The following is a 15,396-nucleotide window of genomic DNA, read 5'->3' as shown; positions in this document are numbered from 1 at the left end:
ATGTAGTATTGAGAAACATGTAGAGCGATGCTAAACCGCCAAGTTTCAGTGGTGATTTCAGAGGAAGAAGCGTAGAGGGATGGGATGAGGGAGGGCGCGCAGGTGGCTTGAACGTCATGTGTAACATTTTATAAAGCTTTAAAAATTGAAGCAAGGAGAGCAAAATGTTAAGGTGTATGACGTTGGCCAGGGGTACACAGGTTTTTGTTATGTTCTGGGTAACTTCCTGAAGCTTTAAATATTTCATTTAAAACAAAAGGCACGGGTAGCACTGAGGTAGGGAGCGATGAGTGGCAGGTGAAAAAAGTGTCTAGGGGAAATCGGCAGCCTGGAAAAGAAGCCAGGCTCTCACCAGTCCTGACCTAGAGGAGCTTTGAGAAGCCAGTGGTTCTGGAGTTTAAGGAGTTTGGGGACCAGACGGGGAAATGAGGGCCTCACAGGGCCATGCGTTGGATTTGGTCTTTATCCTAAGAGCGAGGAACAGTTCTCCCCTAACTATGAGGCTTCTTGGGAGGGGCTGGGATAATGGGGTTTGGATGGCTGTTGCTGGGCCTTCCAGCTCTCTGCAGGGTGTAGCGGATGAGGCCTCAGCTTCCAGCCCTCCTGGGGGCAGTCGCTGTGTACTTGCTAACAAACTGCGGGAGTGGGAGAAGGGACAGCGCCACCAGCAGGAAGATGTTATTGCCACTCGAGAGCACAGAGCCTACGGTTTCTTTCCAGGTGCAGCTGTGATTAGAGTCAGAGAGACCTGTGTTTGAATGACAAGTCTTGCACTTGTACCTGCAACCTTGGCCAAGTTTCTGAACCTCTGTGTTCTCAGCAAGATATTCATTGGACTTACCTCATAGGATTAGTATGAGCAGGAAATGAAATGATGGCTGTATATTGCTGACACAGTAAACCCCTAATGAATATTAACCATTGTTGTCTTATTGTCTGCACTCCCTGGATCAAGCTTAGGCACTACAGGGCAGGTGGGGTTTGGGGTACCCCAGGCTGGAGCCAGGGGAGAACAATGACCCAGACCTCCCAAGCTCCTCTGCGGGCCTGGACTTGTGGCAGCTTGTGCGACATGGGGGTGCATCCCACACAGTCCAGAAGAGGAAGTGTCACAACCCTAAGGAAGTGTCCCAGGAAACCTCGGCAGCAGCTTCTTCCCCCGACCTGCGGAAGGTGGCCAGCGTGTGGCTTCAACCTCACTCATGGCCGGATACAAAAGGACAGTCCCCCAAGGTGCACTGTGAGCCCAACAGGCTTTGGGACTCACCTCACCCCTGAGAGACCCTGGTCATGTGACCTCCTAAAAGCAGTGCAGCCATGGAAGGTGGCTCTTCTTTCTGGCCCTGGCCGAGGGCTGGCTTCCCCCCAAAGTGGACTCGAAACTGGATAGCTGGCTTCCGCCCGAGAGCCTCTGCGTGGTTGAGTGATGGTAGCACTTACTTCCTCTGAGCTATATTTCTGCTTGCTATTTTGAGTTCTTCCAGCACCTTAAGCCAACTAGAATACACTTATTGATAGCAACTAACACTTGTGAGTGTTCATCATACACTAAGCGCAGGACATCATAGGGACTTTTCACAAGAATCCCATAAAATAGGAATTATGATTATCTCCTCTTCTCAGATGAGGATAATGAAGCTCAGAGAGAAAAGATAATGTGGCCAGTGAGTGGTGGAGCTGGGATTTGATCCCAGGGCTGCTAACCCAGAACTGTAGGTAAACAGGTGCAGCTCATGTCATTTGTCTAGGGACACTGACCCGGGGGTGAATAGAAAGTTGGCAAGTCGGTAGATTCAGACTGGAAGCTATTGCTTCCCTGGCACCCACTTAACGGCCAGCCAGCCAGCCCATCCCAGCTGTTGGAAGTCAGCAAGGGAGGGAGAGAAGGGCCAGCCCCCCGGGATTAGCTCTGACCCTGCCAAGTGTTCTTTCTTCATTCCACTTGCCTGCCCTGGACTCCACCCTTCACATGGTTCTGCTCAGAGCCAACCTGAACTGGACTGCCTTTACTTCTCTCCCACAGTCCCTCTCTCTAGTCCTAAGGCACGGCCTGCAAGGATCCTTCCATGATCCAATAGATTTGTACAGACTCTTGTTGGCAACAGTGCCTTGTTGGCTCCACCTCAAAGCAGTGGCCGCCCGGCTCCTCCAGGTGTCAGAAGCAGCTGGCACGTTAGCAGGAAGCCTCTGGCAGGAAGGGGTGTTGAGCCAACTGCCATCAACTGGAGAACAGCACATGTGGATGACCTCGTTTCCAAGAGATTCCTTTGTGAGCCCTCTGGGAGTGTTGACAAGTTTGAGTTCAGGATGAAGGAGCTGCCCACAGGACCGAGGGCCCACAGCCTGGGGTCGTCCCTGTCACCAAAAGCAAAGACAGACCTGTAGCCTCCTGCCTGCCTTGTCACAGTTCTTCCGAGATTCCAGTGCCAGATGCCCAGAATTTTCATGGGTCAGAGCAGTAGTTTGGAGATGGACACTGCAACATAGGATGCTTCTAAGAGCATTTTTCTAAGTCTTTCAGACTTTTCTGCAGCCACAGTCCTCCAAACAGCAAACTTCAGAACCAGCACTAACGGAAAAGCTGTTAGTTCTGGCCACCCTTGGGACGACACAGTCTGTCAGAGCTGGAGGAAGCGCTCTCATGCTTTTGAGTAGTACAAACCTTCAGGCTTCTGCTTGAATATCTCTAGCAACAGGCAGCTCGCTCCTTCACAAAGCAGCCATAATCCCAGAGCTGGGCAGTTTGAAGGTCTTCCAGAACCAAGCTTTCGATCCCTGTGACATCTTCCTCAGGGGCAGGCCTTCAAGAGTCAGGTCTCAGCCTGTGCTTCTTCCCTAGTTCTCTTCTAAGCCGAAGGATCAAAATGCAGTCATTTGTCTGATATCATGGTTTATAGACTCACTAGCACTCTGACCCCCTCTTCCGTGACTCTAGTTTATTCCCCTTAAATGGACTGTCCAGAACTGAATGTAGTATCCAGGTGTCTCCTGGAGAGGAGAAAAGAAAAGAGTACTGAGGCCCCTCTTCTCCGTTTAGCCACATATTTACTGAGTGCCTACTATGAGCCCTGCACACGCCAGGCCCTGGAATCAAGCAACAAGCTGAGAAACAGAGTTATCACCTGGAGATCTTATAGTCTGCGGGCAAAGACAAACACGAATAGTGTGAGGAGGTCACAGAGAACCGTGGAAGCTGGTAGCAGGGAGGCCAACCTCTACCTAGCCTGGAGTGGGGAAGGCTTCCCAAAGAGGCGTGATGTGAAGAATGAGTGGGCATCAGATAGGTGGGGAGGGTGGCATGAAAGGCCCAGAGCATTACAGGTAGAAGGACTGGCTGGTCTGAAGGGCATGAGGAAGGAGGGAGCACTGGGGAGAATGTTAGGGTCAGTGTGGAATACAGCGAGGGAGGCTGCCTGTGGCCTCCGCTGCATCTAGAGGGGTGGGGGGTGAGGGGAGACGGAGCAGATCACGTGGACTCATAAGCCAGGATAAGAGTGGCAGATCTTGTTCTAAGGTCAATGGGAAGCCCATGAAGGGCTTTAAACAGAATTGTAAAGTGGTCAAATTCACATCAAAAAACCCATTTTTGTGACCACAGTGTGGATACTTAAGTAGAAGGAGGCAAGGGTAGTTGCAGAAAGCCAGGCAGAAGGTCATCCAGTGGCCCACGAGAAAGACACGGAGGCGGGCACGGGCGGTGGCTGTGGAGGTGGCCAGCAGTCAGCAGATTCAGGAGACATGTTAGGGTGGGATTGCTGGACCTGGAGAGTGATTGCTGTGGGTCGGGCAAGGGAGGCAGTTTCCAGGAAGTCCGGAGGACTCCCAGGTCTCTGGCTGAGCAGAGTAGGGGGTGGTTTTGCCGTTCATGAAAGCTGAGATCCAGTTGGCCTTTTTGGCAGTCAGTCGCACTGCCTGCAGTCAAGAAAACCCTCTGTCCTCTGCACGCATGCTGCTGGGATCCGGCCACATGTCCGTCAAAAAGAGAGCCCCTGCCACTGTCTGCCTCCCCCAGCCACCCTGCTGGTCCCTCGTGACCGGTGTCCGTTTCAGCCCACCGGAGAGCCAGGGTCGAGACCAGCGCACACACAGGGCTGAGGCTGACACGCTCACATGGTGGGTCTCCTGCCCTCTGACGGCTGTGCTCTCCCTCCTCCCCAGCTGCCTGTCTTAGAAGAGGCTGCTAATGTTCATAGTTCAGAATGGCCACGGACAGAAGGCTGCAGGCCAGTTCCGAAGCTGGAAGGGCGGGCCTGTTTGCAGCTTCTTGTCCTCTCTGTGGCTGAGAGACGACGATGCTTACAGCAATTGGCTTCAAAGCCCTGGTGTGGCAGGGCCTGTCTCGGGAGCATGCTGATTAGCAAGAATTACAACTTCTGGAATTAGACAGTGGTGGTGGTTGCACAACTTTGTGAATATACTAAAACACACCGTACACTTTTAAAGGGATTTTATGGTACTTGAATTATATCTCAGTATAAATGAAGAAATAGATAAAGAAAGATATAGTGCGTGGAGGTAATTGCTATAAACAGGAGCACTGGGTCCAGGTTGATGATAAGGAAGAGAAGCCAAGTAACATCTTCAAAGGCTTTGACTCCCCTTTGTGGTTTCCTGCTTGGGGACGTTCTCAGCCCAGTGCTCTTCCCTAGTAATTAACTTCAGGCCATTCGGGTTCTTAGCCGTCCTGGGAGTAGGGCAGGAAGGAAAGGTCACTGGCGTCCTTCCTCGGGGACCTTTTTCTTCTCTGCTGAGCCTGGATGGAAAAACTTTGGGGTGGCTCTACCCGCCTGAGTGCTCTGGGAGAGCTTGCTCTTCCTCTGAAGTTTGGGTATCTTTGCTAACCCCGGTCTGCCCTACCCCACTTCTCTCTGCCCTTTAGCGCCTCTCCCTCCCAATCCGGATATCAGAATCTGGGCTCTGTGCCCTCTCACTTCCTTTTTGCCTGCCTGGGTTCTCATGGGTAAGAAGAAATGGGGGCAACTACCTGGTCTGTGGCTCAGCATTTGGTCCGAAGAGCTGCTGATGGAGGGACCAGGGCGCCCTCCCGTGACCATCAGCAGCATTGCTCCTTCCCGCCCTCTGGCCTTGAATTTTTTCCAGCTAGAATTTGAATGCTCAACTCTGGTAGTTGGGGCAGCCTTTTTCTTCCCCAAGAGATGCATGAGGAAGAACAGTAAGCCCTTAAAATATAGGAGAAAAGAAAGAAGATAAGCTAACCACAGAAATTAAGGAATAAAATGTTAGTGTTTATATTCTGTATCTTTATTTTAAAAGAGGCAGTGTGACCTAATGGAAAGTCCCATGGTCTGTGGAGTCGAGCAAACTCATCAGCTATGTGGTCTCAGCAAGGTGACCTCTCTGCTTAGTCCCTTCACCTGTAAAATGTACATAATTGCAAGGCCTACCTCATAGGAATGTTGTGAGAGAAAATTTAATATAGTTAAATACCTTGCACAGTTGCCTGCTATGAAGTAGGTACTCAGTACATGCTGCTTCTATTGTTGTCGTTATTAGAACTAAAGACTAAGAGGGGCACCTGGATGGCTCAGTAAGTCGGATCTCAGCTCAGGTCTTGGTCTCAAGGTTGTGAGTTCAAGCCCCATGCTGGGCATGGAGCCTACCTTAATAATTAATTAATACAGACAGACAGACAGACAGACTAGATATAGGAGCATTTTCTCTCTCCGCGGAGATCTGAAACCAGGGCCAGCTGCCTTGCATAGTTGCAGGGGCACCTTACGTTATATTCCCTCTAAAGCCCCCCCCCCCCCCCACCAGAGGTGAGCAGTGCTGGCTGGCTGTCTCTGGAGCTGATCCAGGTGCCAGTTTGGGGATCCTCTGACACAAGGAGGTAAAGATTAACAAAAATACACAAGAGAGCAGAATAAAATAGTTTTGTAAAAAAGGAAAGATAAGGCCAGTCAGGCCAGTCAGAAACAGGTTGGGGGCCACTCTCCCCTTCAGCAGATAGCTTTGGCACCCTGCCTGGCACATGGATAGAGCCCAGCAAGTGCTAATTTCCTTCCCTTCCTGCGCCCTCCTGGATGAGACCCTGAGCACGGTATGAACATGGCCATGGTCTGATCAGTCAGATGGTTTTCTTCCTATGAGGTGGGAAGGCCTGGAGATGAGAACCCAGGGGGTGGTCCGCTTGTGGGAGCAGAGAGCAAGGAGAGGCATGGCCGCCACGGCGTCACAAGACGGGGTGTGTTCTTTGACCCTCTCAAGTGCAGAGGCCCCGGTAGCTCTCTACCCTCTTCCCTTGTCTGCCTTCTGTGTCCCAGGACGGAGGTGCCTGTAGTCACTTAGGCCCTTGGAAGCTTATTAAATCTCAGTGCCACTTGCCAAGACCCCTTTAAGCTTCCTGGCTGTTCTTTTTGCCTTTTCTGCCCAGTTGTATTTATTCTGAACTAAATGGTCCTCACTGCTGGATGAAAGGATTTACTGCTTAAGTATATGAAAAGAAATCTTGGCTGTATTACAGTTGCACCTCTCCTTGCTGCCCCCGCCTCCTTCCTCCCCATGCTCCATCCGCTAGCTGGTGCCACGGAGACTGACCCGGGAGCCTGTCCTTGGTCGTGTGCTCAGTTCAGCTTGGTGGCAGAGCCCAAGTGATGGAGAAGTGAGGTGACTGGGAGGAGCTGGCTTTGGGGACCTTTCCCAAGTGTCTTGCTGCCCCAAGAAAGACTGTAGCCCCAGAAGGAGCTCACTGACGTGCTCCCCATCCCCATCCCCAGACACATTCTCTCACATCTTCTCTCTCTTTCCCCCCTCAGGATTGTGCTCATGGATGACGCCATGGACTGCTTGATGTCTTTTTCAGATTTCCTTTTTGCCTTCCAGATCCAGTTTTACTACTCAGGTGAGAGCTTTCCAGGGCCCCATGTGGCTCCTGCCAGGGCCACATCTGCCTGTCCTGCCCTGGTACCCTTTCCATCTGGTGCCTGGCACACACATTTCCCTCCCCCACTCCCTCCGGTGGAGGCATGCTTCGCCATGGGGCCCAGGCAGGATGTCTAGTTCCCACAGGTGGTCACAAGATTCAGTCTGCGGAGCCTACTCTCTCCGCCTCCTCAAGTCACGGAAGACCGCCTTGTTTGCAGTCAGCAGTGCGGCAAGTCCATCTGGGTGATAATAGCAATGACTAGAACAATGCACGCTACTGTAACAGTACGCAACAGATTCACCATTTATCGAGAACTTACCATGTGCCAGGCAGAGCGCTGACTTTAATCCTTATGACAGCCCTAAGAGATGGGTCCTGTCAGAGATAAGCTTAGAGGTGAGAAGCCAAAGTCTCAGAGCTAGCGAGTGGTGGAGCCCAGACCCGAACGGAGGGCCCATTCCAGAGCCGGTCCTCTTAGGCGCTGTGCTGTATCACTGCCACCAGGGGGCAGTGATCTCCCTTGGTCCCGACTCCCGTGTGTGGGCACACATCCTCCCACCCACACAACTTTTAATAAGCAGACACCAGTCCTGTCTCACTCACATGCCCGTTCTGCTCCCCATACACACCAGCTGTGCCTTTAAATCCTTTCTGGAATCAGGTGTAATAGATGAATAAATACAAACGGACACCAGCTCCCACAGAGCACACAACGACATATAATGGAGTGTCGGGTTCAGAAATTGCTGACTGTGTCCGTAAACAAACTTGTTTCAAACGGGCTCTTCCAGTAAACAGAAGGCTGTCCTTGGAGCCTGGACATGGCCTCCCTGCCAACCGGTGGCCCCAGCCAGCCCTGGCCTCTCTCAGGCGCCACATTCTGTTTTCTTGATGGCAGCCCAAGGGCCTAAACCGGCAGGGGCTGGAGCCTGGGGTCTTGCCACCTGCTCTTAACAGCTGCAGGCATCTATTTCCCATTTCCCTGAAGCTCCTGGGCCCTGGAGAAGGAGGAGCTGTGTCTGGGAGATCCTTCCGGGCCTTCTCGCAATGCCCCAGGGCCGGCCAGCAGCAGTGTGTGCCAGTCAGCGGTGAAATGGGCCACAAGTCACTGGTTACTAACACTGGCTCGACTCCTAACATTTGCAAACACTTCCAAATGTGTAACAAATGAGCAGCTTGTGGCGTTCTTTTCCACCCTGGTATTCCGCCATGCTTTCTGGAGTCAGAGAAGCAAGCGGCCTCGCAAGGGAGATGGGGCTCACCAGTGGAAGTGTGCACATGTTAGCTCTTTAAAGAGTACGTGTAGGGCGCCTGGGTGGCTCAGTCAGTTGAGCTTCCGACTACGGCTCAGGTCATGATCTCACGCTTGTGAGTTCAAGCCCCACATCGGGCTCTGTGCTGACAGCTCGGGCCTGGAGCCTGCTTCAGATTCTATGTCTCCCTCTCTCTCTGCCCCTCCCCCTGCTCATGCGCTCACGGTCATGCTCTCTCTCTCTCTCTCTCAAAAATAAAGAAACATTAAAAAAAAAAAAGTATGTATAGAATTTAATATGTGCCCAGCACTGTGTTAGGTGCTGGGGCAGGAAGGCTGACAAGGCACAATCCCTACCTTTATACATGGATCTTCCGCTCCAGCTGGAAGGCAGAGCAAACAAATAATTATTCAGAAAATTCATGGTTGGAAAAGCGCTACAAAGAAGCACAGGGTGCTCTGAAAGTATGTAATAGGGCCTCTACTTGGTCTAGGAACAAGTCCCCGGAGGAGGGACACTGAGCTGAAACACACGTTCATATCATTGCTCATGAGTGCGGTGGTCACACGAGGTTGAGGGCTCCTGCTCCCAGCCACCAAGCACTGAGCGCCAAGGCTGGGGAGGAGCTGAGTTAACAGGAAAGGAAGGATCCAGTGAAGGGACGAAGTGTGTCCTCCTTGCCTGACCTGCCCACCCCCTCCCCCCCAATCATGGTACTCAGAATTCCTGGAGAGTGTGGCTGCCATCTATCAGGACCTGCTGGCAGGCAAGAACCCCAACACAGTGATTGTGCCAACATCATCCAGTGGGCAACACCGCCAGCGACCTACCTTGGGCGAGGCTAGTATGTTGGAGGGAGTGGAGGCATCACTGTTCTACCAGTGCCTGGAGAACTTGTGTGACCGGCACAAGTACAGGTAAGAAATGGGTACATAGACCCCCCACCTCAGCCCCAGGGACTGTGGGCTGCTGGCTCTGGAACAGATCTCTAGCAGATGTTCTGATGGATCCGGGGCTTCTAGAGCCCTTGATGGTCATATATAAATGAGGACCGTGCCATCCACCCCAGACCAGGCTGTTGACCAAACAACATCCCAGGTGGCTCACTTAGGGAAGATCACTGCCACTTCCAAGCTGTAGATGACCAGCTTGGGCCCCTTCTCCTTGCCAGGAGATAGATTGGCCTTAGCTTTGTAGAGAGAAGGGGAAAACATTCACTGTACAAAGAATTCACTCTGCAGAGAGGGAGAGTTAAGCTGTCCCGTGTAGCACAAAGTCTCCTTAGAGACAGAGCAGCCAGTTTGTGGTCTCCTCCAAGATGTGGTTGCCATCCATTGCCTCTTCCCTGTTCCCTCCCTCCCACTCCCCTAGTGAAAGCACCAGTTAGGCAACATGCCAGCCCTTTCTGTCCACAGTCAAGGCCTTGCTTCTAGAGATCTGCCATGTTCCTCCAGGGTTTTAGGACCCCCAGGGAACACAGGGTCCCTCAGTCCCAGCTTTGGGCATCCTCCTAAGCCTTAAAGTATGGATGAAAAGATGTCAGACTTGCTGGTCTTTGAATCTCGTATCTGTATTCTCCCTTCTAGCTGTCCACCCCCAGCACTTGTCAAAGAGGTACTAAGCAACGTTCAGAGACTGACCTTCTATGGATTCCTTGTGGCTCTTTCAAAGCATCATGGAATCAACCAAGCCCTGGGTAAGCCAGAGCTAGCTATGGCTAGCCTCTCCTGCTCCCCCAACACTAAGCCACGTAGGAGCCAGCCGCTATTGGCAGACATGGTCCCATGAAGGAGGGGGGACATCACCACCTGCACCGTGACTTCTGAGACCTAGGGACAGAACTCTCAGGGCCAGACTCTGAAACCTAGGGAGCCAGAACGTGCACAAGAAAGACTGTGCCCTCTTAGGCCTCTCACACTCCCATGGTAAGGGACAGCCTTCCCCGCCCAAAGCCCTGCCCCGACATGAAGCAGCCTCTCTGTGGCAGAGGTGTGGCCGGCCCCTCCTCAGAGAATCCCCAGCTCTGCTTTGGGGAGTGGCCTGCAGGTTGGGCAGACACAGGGCTATTTACTGGGTGGCTTTGGAGATTATATATCAAAGAGACCTGAATCCCATTTGTAAGCAGGGCAAAGGTGTGTCTGGGGAGGCCTTTTTTCCCAGCTGGAAAGAAAAAAGAAAAAAACAAAACAAACAAAAAAAAAAACCTGATTAATCTGAAAGGGAGCAAAAAAGGGGGGCGGGGAGAGAGGACTGTACTGGCCTAGTTTTTCCTGTCTGTCGTCTATTCTCACTGGCTGGCCTTCTCCACCCACCCCACTCTTCTCCCTCTCACACCTGCTGCTCTCCCAAGGGAAGAGCCACCCAGCCACCATCCACCAGAGCTGGAGGGATTGTTATTTGTCTCGCTCTTCAAGAGGTATCCAGGTGTGTTTGAGGCCCCGGGTTCCTGAGTCTCAAAGAACACATAACCTTCCCCTTCCTCCGGCCACTTGAGGGAATGGGGTCAAGGGAAGGGAATTTAACATTCTTTAAATGCCAGCCATTGTAGGCCTAGTACAAACTAGTTGCTTTAGATCTTATGTGGTATGAAGCCTGCTGGGGATGCACATGGGATGCACACAGCAGGACTCATGGAGGGCTCACTGAGGCGTGATGCTACCTAGCAGCCTCGTTATTCTGAGTTGATGCTTGGGGTGTGCATGAGCCTACGGACCCCTCAGCTAAGTGACGCTGTCGCCAAGACCACCGGCTGGACCAGAGTAGAAAGGCAAATAGGAGTCAGAAGTCAAGAGTAAGGGGACAGCGGGTGGGGTTGGCTTAGGGTTTCTTTCATACACCTAGGTAACTGACTGCCCTGCCTCCCTTTCCACCAATCAGCTCATAGGAAGAGAAAGGAAAAGCTAACTAGGTAAGATCACAGCCTGGACTAACCCCATGTGCTCGCTTTTTCTAGGGCCTTTAAAAAGGGCACTCAGTCAACCACTTTTACCAACACTAATGCCGGGCTGGGTTGAGTGGGAGATGGAGAGAAGCATTGCCCTCACCTGCATCTCCAGTGTAGGAACTAGAGATCTGGAGATCCCCAGGGTGGAGCCAGTTGTGGAGAAGGGTTGTCCTGTTCCTTAGTCCTCAAGGCACCCGCCCCCCCCCCCACACACACACACATTCATGCACACAAAATGAGAGGGCTCTGAGGGACACACTTTGAAAACCACTAAGGAAGAGCAAAAGGGGCCAGGAGGCATCATCTGAAAAGCTCTGGAAAAGTAGGGAATTGGACTGGAGCCAGATGGTAAGTTTAAGATTGTGGCTTTCTGGACACCAGCATTGTTAACTGCCAAATCTATGTCCTGACCACCAGTGGGCTTTTCCCCTCAACAGTTTGCTGGCGAGAATCTTTCTATCTGCAGACTTCAGCTCCCCCTTCCCTCCACTGTTAACGGCTCCAAGGAATATTCAAGACTGTCTCCTCTCACCATCCCCAGTATCAAAGCATTACTTCCTTTGGTTTGTAGCTGAGGGAACCAGCTCAGAGAGATTGCGGCTGAGCAGAGATGAGGCAGATCCCACCCCCCACCCCCACCTGGCAGCTCCCCGCCATGCAAGACTTTGGTCTGATTCTGACCCAGTCTTCTCTTCTCACCCCCAAGACCATCTTGAGGAGCTAAGGCACCAATATTAACCATTCTGTCTCCAAAGTGAGGTCACTCTGATTTGGGGGCACAAAACTAGATAATTTCTGGTTTGGGGGGATTAGCTGGCCCATACTCTGTGTCTCTGGCTCCTTTTCAGCCCAGTATCTGGGGACTCAAGGAAGGAACTGAGCCCCCTACACAGCTCACAGCCCACCACCTAATCTTGGAAGGAGATTGCCCTGTTGGTGCAGTGACCTTGAGGTTTGGGGATGTCTCATAGCTGTGATTCTTGTCCCGAGTTGGAGAGGGTAGGCACAGGTTCACTGAATTTATAAGTAGCCCCAACTTCCTGCCCCCACAGCAGTTCTCGTTTTAAACTTTTCTTAAGAGCTCTTCCCCTTGAACAAGTCACGGGATTAAAAGATACAGCACAAGGAACACAGCCAATGATACTAGAATAGTGCTGTATGGTGACAGATGGTAGCTACACTCGTGGTAAGCACAGCATAACGTGTAGAGACGGTGAGCCGCTATGTTGTACACCTGAAACTAATGTAACATTGGGTGTCAACTATACTTAAAAATAAAAAGAATTTTTTTTTTTGAAAAATTTTTTAGACTCTTTTTTTTTAATGTTTATCTATTTTTGAGACAGAGCATGAACGGGGGAGGGTCAGAGAGAGGGAGACACAGAATCTGAAACAGACTCCAGGCTCTGAGCTGTCAGCACAGAGCCCGACGCGGGGCTCAAACTCACGGACCGCGAGATCGTGACCTGAGCTGAAGTCAACCGCCCAACCGACTGAGCCACCCAGGCGCCCCTAAAAAGAATTTTTTTTAAGGGACACCTTAGGGTGCACCAAGGGGCTCAGTCAGTTGTGTCCAACTCTTGATCTCAGCTCAGGTCTTGATCTCAAGAGTCGTGAGCTCAAGCCCTGAGTTGGGCTCCATGCTGGGTGTGGAACCTACTTTAAATTTTTTTTAGAAAGAGCTCTTTCTTAAATCTTTTAGATCAGCCCTCCCCGGGTCAGCAGAGTAGGTAGACATGAAGGTGAAGGGCATGGAGGCACCTGCTGGGAATGGAGCTGACTGGAGCCTGCCTGAAAGACACTCAGAGTAAGTTTTGTGCCCCCCCAATTTTGTCCTAGGAGCTTTGCCTGACAAAGGAGACCTAATGCACGACCCAGCCATGGATGAGGAGCTGGAACGACTGTAAGTGTCAGGTGGGAAGAGGCTGCCCCCTTGTGGGAAGGCTATACCTCAGTCGGACCTGGCAGTGTCCTATTGTGGGTGACAGTGCTTGTCCGCAACATCCCCATCATTCAGGGAAGGGTTTGGGCTCCAGCAGAGGCCTGAGGTAGCCTCTCTTTGAGTCCTTTGGGAATACAGCCCATGGTTTCATCCAGATTCAAGAGTGAGCATGGAGGTCCTGGTCTCTAGAGAGGAACCACCTGGCTGCCTTCTGGGCTTCTTCCCTCCTTCAGGCTTGTCCAGATCCCAGGCCTGGTCAACTCGGCCACTGCCAATCCGGAGGCCAGCTGCCTGCCTTCCCGAACCCCTCCCCGGGTTGGCTCCCCCTGGAGACCCCTCCATCATGCCCGCAAGATGGATGCAGAGAGCGATGGCTCCACTGAAGAGACGGACGAGTCCGAGACTTGAGTCTGAAGGGTCCTGTCCACAACACCTGTATCCAGCTCCCACCCTTGGGACTCCCAGCCATCCTCCTCTCCCACTCCTGTGCCATGCTGCCCTCTGCTGGTGAAAAGCTTGAATAACAACAGCCCAAGCCCAAAGACCAGCCAGAGGGGTTCTGGTATCAGCCAAGCCAAGCAGTGACCCTGAAAAGTAACAGCCTACTCTCCTTGGCCCTGTCAGCCTCTGTGCTTTAGGCAGGCCCCAAGCTGACAGCAGACTGAGCTGAAGCCACCAGGAGGTGACTTGGCTTTAGTCTTTTGCTGACAGTCCCGCATAAAGGTGGTCTCACAGCAACTCCAGGAAGGGGAGAGACCATGAATAACCATGCAGGGCCTTGCATGGTCAAGTGATGCAAGTATGGGGTGGACATAAACATGGTGGCCTTCTGCTGGAGGAAGAGCCACTACCATGATACGATGAAGGGTAGGCAAGAAGACAATTCCACTTTCAAAAACTGCTTCAAGTCTCCTCTGTGTCTAATAGTTAAGTATGTTAAATGAATAAAGTCCCTTGTATCCAGTAAGTGGTGAGTCTAAAGCCACTACACTGAGCGGGCGAAGGGAAGGGGCGAGTTTGGGTTTTGGGTGCTGAGTCCCAGCTATCCTAGCAGGACTGGGAGGCAGGGGCCAGAGGACCACTCAAGCCTGGAGACGAGCCTCAGATGAGCCAAGAGGGATTCAACTCGGGCACAGGACAGCAGCCTCTCAGAGGAAAGATGCTCACAGCTGGAAGGGGCCTTCAGAAAACAAGCCCAGAGGGTTCGAGGCCAGGTTCAGAACTCGAAAGACGCTGACCCCAAAGGGTTAGCACTGCAGAGTCTTCTAGCCAGAGTTTCATTAAACATTTGTTAAGCAGCTGCTCGAGACTGGGACAGTGGGGATGCAGCCGTGGACAGGCCTGAGGAAGACAAGCTTCCGGCCAAGACTGGAGGAAGGTTAAGGACAGGTGGTCTTCAAGTTCCTGAAATGGGCAGTTGTCTAGAAAGTAAAAGCCACTCAGGGACCCAAGCAGAGCAGCCTGCCTCCTAAGCCAGGGGTCATCTCACTGGGCACACACATTATCCTGGGCTCATCCCTGCCCAGACAAGCCCCCCGAAGTAGTTTCAGGAACTGGCTCCCAGAGCCCTGGAGTGCCAGGCCAGAGCTGGAAGTTCCAGTCCTACTGAAGCTCCGAGTCACGTGAAGTCTCCAGGCCCATCCTCCTCTCCAGCCTCTGGCTGACTGACAGCTCAGAAATCCTGGTGTGCATCCGAATCACATGGGGAGCTTGTTGACGATGCAAGCTAACCAAGTTCCAGCTTGCGGTGGGGCACAGAAATCTGGATTACGAACCCTCCAGAGGACTCCAGAGCCGGAGGCCCAGACCCACACTTTGGAAATCAGTAATTAAAAGTCCCCATGGCCCCCTCTGCCCATCCTTTCTAATCATCCATCTCCCAGACCAGTGGTTTATACCTGTACCCTGAGGACCCCTAAGGTGCCATATGTATTCCAGGAGTCCCTACAAGGGAAAAGAGTTGCCAAGCCCGGGGGTAATACACACACACACCCTTTCTTCCTGGATTTAAAATGGTTCCATTAAGGCTGTACATTTCATTTGTCTTTAAACTCCACTGAGAAACACACCCCAGTCAAGCCGACTGCTGGGATGAGGTCCAGAGCTGCTAGGCTGCTCACCTGCCCACAGCAGTATGGCTCAGTAGATGAGTTAAAGGGCCAACTAACACCAGCTCTTTCCTCCACGTGCAACAGGGTGGTGAGGTCGAGGCTGCACCGGACCTCGCAGCAGCACAGGGCCAAGGAGCCAGGGGACTTTGGCTTTCAGAGAAGAGACAAGCTGGAGGCCCTGGAGAGAGTGCCCTCAGCTTCAGCACCGACGCCCTACCCATATCGGTGGGAGCCCAGAGAGTGAGGCCAGGGGCCTGCGC

At 52.3% G+C, this 15,396-nt stretch overlaps 1 protein-coding gene across 3 annotated transcripts in view; it reads left to right on the top strand.

Annotated features, from left to right (window-relative positions):
- CSTPP1 (centriolar satellite-associated tubulin polyglutamylase complex regulator 1) overlaps positions 1 to 15,380 on the top strand; it is a 195,561-nt gene extending 180,181 nt beyond the window's left edge. The window contains exons 5-9 of one of the 3 annotated variants that reach the window (XM_015075663.3): positions 6,777 to 6,862; positions 8,861 to 9,056; positions 9,726 to 9,835; positions 12,923 to 12,986; positions 15,221 to 15,380. In XM_015075663.3, coding sequence (XP_014931149.1) covers positions 6,777 to 6,862; positions 8,861 to 9,056; positions 9,726 to 9,835; positions 12,923 to 12,986; positions 15,221 to 15,380 — 616 coding nt within the window. Of the gene's footprint in view, positions 1 to 6,776; positions 6,863 to 8,860; positions 9,057 to 9,725; positions 9,836 to 12,922; positions 12,987 to 13,180; positions 13,993 to 15,220 lie in introns of those variants that run through there. The other 2 variants (XM_015075662.3, XM_015075664.3) reach the window with 2 other exon arrangements.
- Positions 15,381 to 15,396: the final 16 nt, after the last annotated feature.

Source organism: Acinonyx jubatus, chromosome D1, assembly GCF_027475565.1.
Source record: "Acinonyx jubatus isolate Ajub_Pintada_27869175 chromosome D1, VMU_Ajub_asm_v1.0, whole genome shotgun sequence".
Taxonomy (NCBI): domain Eukaryota; kingdom Metazoa; phylum Chordata; class Mammalia; order Carnivora; family Felidae; genus Acinonyx; species Acinonyx jubatus.
This window is presented reverse-complemented; position numbering and strand designations above follow the sequence as displayed.